Genomic DNA, 9454 nt, shown 5'->3' with positions numbered 1-9454 from the left:
GTTACTGCGCAAAGCCTTCAGCTCTTCGGGGAAGGTTTCACCTTGGGATAATTTAACTAGCTCTTTCAGGGCTTCGTCAACTTCCTCTAGTGATACTTGACCGATGCGTTAAGTATCATGATTCTGCATTTTGGAGTTGTAGATAAATCTTCTCAGCAGAGCAACGATTCGAACAAGACGTGACAACGACGAATGTAGATCTAATACAAAACTGGGTGGTTGAGCTTGAGTCGGCAAGGATGCTGATGGTTTTTCTTCAAACAGAGAGTTGTCGATTTCTGATGCGTGTTCAACAATTGTTGGCCAAGATGATCTGTCGAATTTTAGCCAGCTTGGGCCCTCCAGCCACAGTGACTGGTATTGCAGTTGTGCCGGACTCATACCTTTGGAGATGATGTCTGCCGGGTTCTCAGCACCAGCGATGTGGTTTCAAATTCCGCTTTTGGTGATGTGATGTATTTCCGACACTCTGTTGCCCACGAATGATTGCCATCGGGATGGAAGTGAAGCGAGCCAATACTGCACAATCATGGAGTCGGTCCAAAAATACGCAGAAATCGTGAACGGAATACTTTTTCGCAGTTTGTCGTACAGGTGGGACAAAAGAAGGGCAGATGATAGTTCTAATCTGGGAATCGATTGCTTTTTCTTCTTGCGAGCCAAATCTTCTAAGGGTGCCACCTTAGATTTTGCTGTGACGACATGTGCTTCCAAATTTGTTGCAATAATATTTTTGCTTGCACCACTACCCTGCCGTGATATGCCGAAGTGACGTATATGCCATTCCCAGATCTCGTCATTATGAGTGTCTTTCTCCCTTCCCTCACTTTCCACTTCTCCGGGACCCCTCATAAAATGTGATCTGTATACAGTATCACATTTCATGATAAGTCGTGGAGAAGTGGAAAGTGGGGGAAGGAAGAAAGACACTCTTAATGACGATATCTGGAAATGGCATATACGTCACTTCGGCATATCACGGCAGTACCGGTCCAATCAATCCCAAGGGGTCGAAAACACGTGCAATGACGGATAAAACAGATCTTTTTGTGATGGAAGCAGAATTCCAGCTAGGAATTGCAAATTTGAAGCTGTCCGATGATGGTTCCCAAATCAAACCCAGCGTTTTTACTGTTGCAGTCGATTAATCAACCTCAAGTGTTGTTCTTTCGTCTCGCAGCTCTGAAGGGATATTCGATAATACTTCAGGACTATTAGAACAGTACTTTCGGAGAACGAATCCGGCTGAGTTAGTCAAAATGTTGATTGCTGACACTAGCTGGACACGCTCTTCTGGATCATCAGTTCCTGTCATCAGATCATCGACATACACGTCCTTCTTGATCACTGCTGCTGCTGCTGCTGCTGCTGCTGGATAACTGCTTTCACCATCCTCGACCAACCGTTAAAGTGATTTGGTTGCCAAGTACGGAGCCGTAGCAGTTCCGTAGGTAACCGTAGTCAGCAGGTCGTCCTGTACTACTGGGCCGACCATAAGTGCATCATTTAGAGAAATCCCTGTCGACGTTCGGCACGACGCATCAAAGACTACCCTCAACTTGGTGGTGGTGCTGTCGGGTTTCTGTACAGGATGATGGGGCATATAGTATGCCAGCTGGTTCGGTTCTTCTGATACCTCAATCATGTGACCCATGTCGATATATTCCCGAATAAAGGCACAATACTGCTGCTTTAACGCCGAGTCCCTCACAAAACGTCGCTCCAGACCTTCGAGCCTCCGAAGTGCTGTGGCTCGTGAATCTCCAAGTTTTTCGATAAGGTATCCTTTCTTGGGCAATGAAACAACGTAGCGTTGATCATCATCTCGGAAAGTGGTTTCATTGTAAAACTCCTCGCACGCAGATTCTTCTACAGACAACAAGCTTTTGGAAATGCAGGATTCTAATTCCCAAAATCTTGTCAATGTCTCTCGAAGCTCAACATTTGAGCATGGATGGGCAACAGATTTTGGAACAACCTGATGACTGTTGGGTACCCGGCCAGAGATAACCCAACCGAACACAGTCTGCTGAAGTGTCGGGCCGTCCGCGTCCAGTCCAGGCAGAATAGTGGCGTGAACTCTTTTGTTGGATCTTGCCACCGAACCTCCAATACCAGCAACGGACAGGAAGCTAGAGGCTTCAACCAGCTCCAATTTTTTATAAAGATTTGTAGTCATAAACCAATATTCTGAGCACGAGTCAAGAAGTGCTCTTGCCAGCAAAGAATTTCCATGTTGATCAGTAACGCGCGCCAAGGCGGTTGACAAAAGGACTTGATGAATTGAGGTGTAGGTGTTTATTGGTAATGCATGTGTGTTGAAGAGGGGATCTGTGGTGTGTGGTGGGTTTGATAGCAGTGATACTGGGTATGAGCTTGATTGTGCACTTCTCTGGTTGGTAGGTGTGGTCGTGTCCTGGGCATGTGGCTGTTGTTGTTGCTGTTGTTGTTGTTGTTGTTGTTGTTGCTGTTGTTGAATTGTGAGGTCAAATGGTCGATTCGGCACGTGTGGATTATTCGGAATAGGCGCACTGTTCACTTTCACTGGATGCAGCAGGGTATGATGCTTGTGTTGACACTGACGGCAATGCCCACGGGTGCAGGCACGGAGCATGTTTTTTTTTTAGTTCACTTTTAATCACTTGTATTTTTTTAAGTTCACTTTTCATCACTTGTATTTTTTTTCACTCTGAAATCCACTGTTTGAAGCGCCGTCTTACGTATGACAATAGGGCAATGAACTTTGGTGACTGCAGCGAGGGGGAATCGACCAAGTGAAAACAACAAAACAACAAATGCCAGCAGAATCGAGACCAATCGTCAATCAGCGGAAAATTTACCAGGGATTTATGGACAATTAATGATTAATTGATGTGCAACAAATTAAAAATCCAAATTTTATTGAAGCTCGGTTGTACATTAATTTGATCAAACCCACCATTATTCACACACAACAACACCACAGATCACATGCAAAACAAAACCTGAGGGTCGTTGACCTTTACGTGCACTGTAGTTGCCGAAAGCGATAGTGACCAGGACCGATGACCAATGGGACCGTTGAAAAATTGACCGTGCCGTCTGTTTCTGGAACTCGTTTACAGAATAGTAAACGTGATGGCGGTTATTGTGGCGTGCTGATGCCGATTTTTGCCCGCCAACATTCACAATTGGAAGGCCACTATTGTTCTCACAAAAGGTTTACACAGAAGAGTACACACTTTATATTTAACACAATGTTTCACACCGATTTAGTCCAAACTTTAAATTGTCCACTGGTCAGTCATCGGGTTAGAAGGACCAAATTTATGTGGTTCCTTCGGACATTGGACAAAAACTCGCGACGATTAGGTACAAAAACTAAACACTTTATTTAACGGTTTGCAACAAATTTTATTCCGCACGGAGCTCGAGGTATAAGTGTTTGCGGTGTGGTACTAAACCCAACTGATCTTCCCCAGTATACTTTGACGATACTGAGGGTTAGTGTGGTGATTATCTCAAACAACAGAGAGCGATCGGTCCTGAATAGTATCGACCGAGAACCTGAGCTATTGTTTAGTGATCGGAGCTTTTATGCTGGACAGTACCTCAGTCCGGGTTGCCGGTTCTTCCTTGAACAATTCCCATTTAAAATTTTCTACAAGTGACAAATTAAAAGTACACTCTGTCCAAGAAAAAAGTTCAAGGAAAGGCGACTTCATATCTATTGGATTATTGAAATGCATAACCTTTTTTTGGACCACTCTACTAGATACCCAATCAGTTAAACCTTACTGTAAAAATTAGTCAATATCATCCATCCCCATATTCCCGTATTTTTGAATGATTGATTTTCTTGTTTACATTTCGTTTCCATTTTGCTTTTATTTTTTGTTATATCGATCACTTTGTGGTGTTAGTGAAGAAGGTCACACCGTTCAACATGTTTATACACTTTGTAAATTTATTCAAAACTTGTTCAATGTCGATACAAATTCATAAAACTATTGGTTCCGTACATATGTGTATGATTTAAACTTCAATTTCGGTTGGGAATTACTTTCAAATGCGAATCAGAAAACAATTTCGCATCGTGTTCACTGTTCGCCTTTTCTGAGATTGGATTTTTTTTTATTTCAGAGCATACTCCGTAGTCCAATTCTCTCTTTAAACCCGGTCGTCCGTCGTCGTCAAACCAAAGTAGGCGCTCCCACTTGATGAAAGCCGTGGAAGCACAACAAAACCCCGGCAAGAACGCGACAGTGTGTAGGAACACGTGAGAAAACGGTCGTCCGTCCGTCCGTCGGTATTAAGTTTTGAAAACAAAACTACATAGGAGGAAAAGCATAGATAGGTATGTATCTTTAAACATGCTTACATACATACGTCGGTACGATAGATGAGACAGTATTCCGCTACAAACATATGTATGAATGTATGTGTAGTACATACCTACATAAAAGCGCACAAGAGACCATTAAAAATAACATAAATCTCGCGAAGTCGTTGATTTGTGTCGGTTAATGGAGTGGATGGTTTGAAGAAGCAGAGGAAGCGGTGAGGGGTATGCTGATGGATTCTTTTGATTGATTCTTACATCTGTTTTCGATGCTTTTTAAGTCGCTCTCTGTGTAGCTCTATCAATATTCATCTAGCGAGATTAAATGAAAGCTATGAACAAAATGGGAAAATTATTGGATTTATTGTTGAATGTGTAGTTGTGTAAGAGGTAGTTGGATTTCCATACTCATTATGAAGAAAATTAGACAACTGCTTCATTATTATATTTATAACATCATTAGTGAGTAATTGATGTCAAGGGGGGATGTGACGATCGATTTTTTCGATTGCACACAAGTCACAACTCGGCAAGCTGCGACCTTCATTTGAAAATATCTGGCCTACTTATTTTATGAACAGTTTTCTTCAAAATGCTGTCTTGGGGGCAATCTTCAAAGTGAAATCGGTACAACCACCCTAGCTACCGGTATCAAAACTCATCTTCCCCAATAAAGTTGATTGGCATTGAGTTAATATTATTCTTTTTCGTTTTTTTGTCAGTTCCTCCATCGTTAGTCGCGGGAAGAGGAAAAAGATAGGTTATAAAAACATCGACATGTCGAAGTAAATCCGCTCATTACGCTCATTGAATGGTCGGCATGTTTGCTATCTTTCCTGCTCTTCTTTGCTGTGGTGTGTCTCATTCTTTGATTTAATTTTTTTTTGCTCATCAGCCAATCGTACTCTGATGATGACTGACTTTACAATGTATTGTAATCGGGAGTGCGCTCTTCTCCTGTTGATGATGAGCCTATGTAATTTTAATGTGTACTTATGCTCGCAGATACCCTCCCACCAACCCAATCGATTCCACCTTACACTTTGAATAAGTATGTACCGGGAAAGTACTTACATACATGTGTACATATTACATTTCAAATAACTTCCACCAACAATGATAGCAGGACTCAGCAACAGCAGCGAAGCGAATAAGCGAGATGGAAGAAATGACAACCAAACAGACCGAACCAATGTTTGAACGTTGTTTTTTTCTTCCTATTGCTGCTTCCCGAAAACGCCGATTGCTCTTTAATGAAGTACTAAACTACTTTCTAAAATTGTATGTAAAATACTCGTTTGATCCAGACTTCGGATCGGTGCTAACGAGCTCGACTCGATTTAGATCGTGGACCTCGATTCATAAATGAGAAACAATAGAAATTCGAATGAACTAGCTATGAACTATTTATGCTGTCTCGGATAGGTTTGGCACCGTAGAATGGGGTGAATCGGGACGTTTTTCGGACAATTTGCATAATAATTCTGTCGAACTCAGTAGTTCTACACAGTAAAAAAAAGTTTTGCGATATTACATCAAATACTTGCACATAACTTGAGTCGCACTTAATGTAACCACAGAGAACAGAGTTCTGGCCCAGAACAAAAATAAACCGAAAACGTGTGTAAGAATTTGAATTCAAATACGTTAGTATTTCGTTCAAATATTACTCAGCATATAGCCACTAGATGGTGCTGATTACTAAGTGAACGAAAACTAAACGAACTGCCGCAATACTCAACAGGGGTGCCAGTTGTTTTTTGAAAAACTGTTTTCAGTCTTATGCAACTAATCCTAAACTTCCTAAGAAGCAACCAATATCATTATGTAGTTAGGTAATTTTAAGAGAGATTTATATTTTCGATTGGAATTGGAATTCGATTTGATGTGAACAAAGACGGTTTTTGGATATACACAGCAAAAATTATTTCCTGTAAAATTACGCAAATGTCCTGTAACAAAAAGGAGCAGGACATTTACCGTAACTTTACATGTCGAAAACATGATTACGTGACATTTTAACAGGACATTTGCTGTAAAAATAAATGAATATTCGTTAACTTTTAAGGAAAACTATTTAAAAATACAGGTTTTTTTAATTACAGGTGATTTATTTTAAAGGTTGCAGTTTTCAGTGTCACGTAATAGTAAAAAATATTTTCTGTGTATTTAAGACAGTAACAAAGTCCAAAATATCACATGATAAACCAGTCCAGGCCGAACAAACCCGGACATTTTTACCAGAAATCATTGCAAAATCCGCGCATTTAAATTCAAAGTTTTCAAGTTAAAAACTGAACTAATCAGTCCAAATCCCGGTATTTTATAAAATTTCATGAGTTGCTAAATTTAAACATGAAAAAATAATTTTTCTCGAGACACCTCAGTGGCATTGTTCTTATTTATAATTGAGAACAAAGGTTATGAGTTCAATTTGATGAAACAAAAATTGTTATTTGACGCAAAAATCATCGTTAGTTTCATTGGAGCTTTTGGTTTTGATTTCACCAAAATTGTAGATATATCCGGGTAAAAACCGAGCTTTTGTCCTCCAAATCCAAACCACTCCCAAACCTCGCGTAAGCTCGTAAATAAAACCAGCCAATCTGGTATCATGACACTAGATTAGGGTTACCATATCTTTCAACGCCAAAAAGAGTACGTTGAAATCATATTTCAAAATATTTAGGAGAAACAGGAGAAACCAGGAAATTAAAATTCAAATAGTAGCAATAAGTCGCTAATTATGTGACTTACCTGGCAATTATGACTTTTCCAAAAACACTTTCACAGATTCGAAGTTATCGATTTTAGTTTTTTTTTTCATTTTCTTGCAGATTTTTATTGAAAGGTCGTTGGATTTTTCGAAAAGATAGAGATACCAGCATCGCAAAATGAGAAAACGTTGCATTTCAAAAAGTGTTCATATTGCTGTTGTGCTCTTTGTCAACTATTTGGGCGCTTATTGCATATCCAAAGGCGCTGATTGCCTACACAGTTTATTTCGACGCTTGGCAGAAGCTTTTCTTAAAAGTGGTTTTAAAACTTTCGAAGTTATTGTATTTTATTTAGAGAAAAGTACTGATGATGAAAAAGCAAATTTGTTTGTATCAAAATTTAGATTTTAATCGATTTGTGATACTTTCCATTTCAATTCATCGTTTGGAAAACTCAACAAAGTAGAAAAACCTGAAGAATCGTGCCATGAATGCATAAAGTGTTGCATTTCTTTCGGACTTCTTGTACATCGAGGAACAAAAACTTAAGAACTGGAAGAAATAAGTTCTTTTCTCTGATAAAATGTCTTTAAACAAAAAAAAAGAGTACATTCCGCAAGATTTTACAAAAAGAAGAGTACGCTCATATCTCGATCGAAAAAGAGTACATGTACTCTAAAAAGAGTACGTATGGTAACCCTACACTAGATACCATTTCTTTAGAGGAATTCATAATCCCAAAGCAGAGTTGCAAGTTTTCAGATAATCATTTGAAATTGATACTCACCGTAATGAGTATCAATTCGCTGTTTCGAAGCTGCGCTGCTGCCATCTGGAGTAGTACGATGTTGCGTGAGCAACATTCCGGGTGAACGATTAATTATAGACGACTTTATAATCTTTTGAGTAAAGTTTTCATAAATCCAAATGATTATGAAAAACAACTCCTTTGAAAAATTAATGTTTATTTTTCCATTTAAATCAAAATAAACTAGCCCGGTTGAAGAGTCAATTCTATGTGATTGTTCGATTTAAAATAGTATTTTTAGCTGACCAGAGGGGCCTGCTACAATAGCCCTCGAATCCCTGGTCAAGCCACGGGGATTCTGGTGAGGGTGTGCCTCATGCGGCCTCTTTTGGTTGGCTCAGCGGAGCAGAGGTTACGGAGAACCTCGGGTCGGCTATGACAAGGTTGTGACGCTGGTCGAAAATCCAAAACACCGGTCTTTGTAATTAAATCATTTATTGTCCTACTTACAAGTTTGGAAGCTGTGTGTAGTGTAGTGTGTGGGTGGCCGGCCAACTGGAACTCTGCTGCGGGATACCTCGGGTTTTGGGGTTTGCACGTGGTGCACAGGACCAATGGAGGTGCCAAATTTGCGGTTATGGACCTCGGGGAACCTTAACAGGGCTCGTTTCGGCTGAGCGCTGGCTGCTGCTCGCCGAGCGGATATCGCTAGTCGCTGGCAATTGTCGCACACCCTTTCACTCGCCGGTCAACCTCCGGAAAGCACCGTTAAGTGTCGCACAGGGCTACTTCCGGGATTGGCTGCTGGTTGACGATGGCGGTCGGGCGTATTGGGCGACGATAGAAATGATGCTGCCTTGCGACGGACCTGGACAATTTTCGCCTTGTAATAATGGGTCCTGGAACCGAAAGGAATTAGCGAATTGGCGTGCTACCGGGAATAAGATCGATTACCTGATCTCTTATAACAATTTGCACAGGGACCTTTTCCACTGTCCGATGTGGCTTGTACGGAAGTCAGAATGAAAAAGACCCTGTATTTCCCGGTAGCCAATTTCCGCAGTTCCCTTTTTAAATTTTTCAATAGTGATTGTCTCTTTATCGTTTTCCCTTTAGCGTGCTGTCTCTTTCTAGCCTATATCCCTTTATTCCAGTTTTGTGTATATTTTGTGGTAAGTGTTTTGTGGAATGTGTTTTTAAATTTGATGTGACCGTTAGGAGTTCCCTATCTAACCTAATGATTCATTACACAATTTTAATAGTTTTTATTTAGGAATTTTATTAATCTTTATTATTAAATACTCTACTATACGGGACATGTGACATAAAACAGATGCTACATAAAACACATAACATCTAGGCGTTTTCCTAACCAAATGAGTGCTCTTCGTGAGTGGCATAGGGTAACTGACTCAACTGGTAACAATAGTCAGCCGAAGAGAAAAAACCAACGTGTAAAATAATTCTTTACCCCGATTTTCAAGACTTTTTCGTTTTTTTTTTCTTCAAATTTTCTATCTACCTATATATTTTTATATTATATCTTTATATTGAACTTTATGTCCTTTTGGCTGGTACCTATATGTATATGTATGAAGGAATTTTTTTCGTTAGTACTATCAACCCAGCAAACATTTAAGAGGGTATATCGCAGGAACAACAGAATTA

General features: G+C 40.1%; 2 protein-coding genes across 2 annotated transcripts; both read right to left on the bottom strand.

Moving 5' to 3' along the window:
- Nucleotides 1–429: 429 nt before the first annotated feature.
- On the bottom strand, nucleotides 430–852 carry LOC129737636 (uncharacterized). Its single transcript, XM_055728797.1, has one exon. It carries the CDS (start codon nucleotides 850–852, stop codon nucleotides 430–432), a length of 423 nt encoding a protein of 140 aa, XP_055584772.1.
- A 292-nt stretch (nucleotides 853–1144) lies between these two features.
- LOC129737635 (uncharacterized) lies at nucleotides 1145–2614 on the bottom strand. The gene is made up of 3 exons (XM_055728796.1): nucleotides 2507–2614; nucleotides 1431–2440; nucleotides 1145–1379 (listed from the first exon to the last, which is right to left on the bottom strand). Exons 1-3 carry the CDS (start codon nucleotides 2612–2614, stop codon nucleotides 1145–1147), a joined length of 1353 nt encoding a protein of 450 aa, XP_055584771.1.
- Between the last annotated feature and the right edge of the window lie 6840 nt (nucleotides 2615–9454).

Source organism: Uranotaenia lowii, chromosome 1 (genome assembly GCF_029784155.1).
Source record: "Uranotaenia lowii strain MFRU-FL chromosome 1, ASM2978415v1, whole genome shotgun sequence".
In the NCBI taxonomy this organism is placed as follows: Eukaryota; Metazoa; Arthropoda; class Insecta; order Diptera; family Culicidae; genus Uranotaenia; species Uranotaenia lowii.
This window is presented reverse-complemented; position numbering and strand designations above follow the sequence as displayed.

Bases quoted from the DNA above. Each gene is read 5' to 3' on its own strand.
- LOC129737635 (XM_055728796.1), bottom strand. From the start codon at position 2,614: ATGCTCCGTGCCTGCACCCGTGGGCATTGCCGTCAGTGTCAACACAAG. The intron at 2,441-2,506 runs GTGCCGAATCGA...CAACAACAACAG, and splicing joins CTATTCCGAATAATCCACAC to CAACAACAACAGCCACATGC. The intron at 1,380-1,430 runs GTACTTGGCAAC...TGGTGAAAGCAG, and splicing joins TACGGAACTGCTACGGCTCC to TTATCCAGCAGCAGCAGCAG.
- LOC129737636 (XM_055728797.1), bottom strand. From the start codon at position 852: ATGAGGGGTCCCGGAGAAGTGGAAAGTGAGGGAAGGGAGAAAGACACT.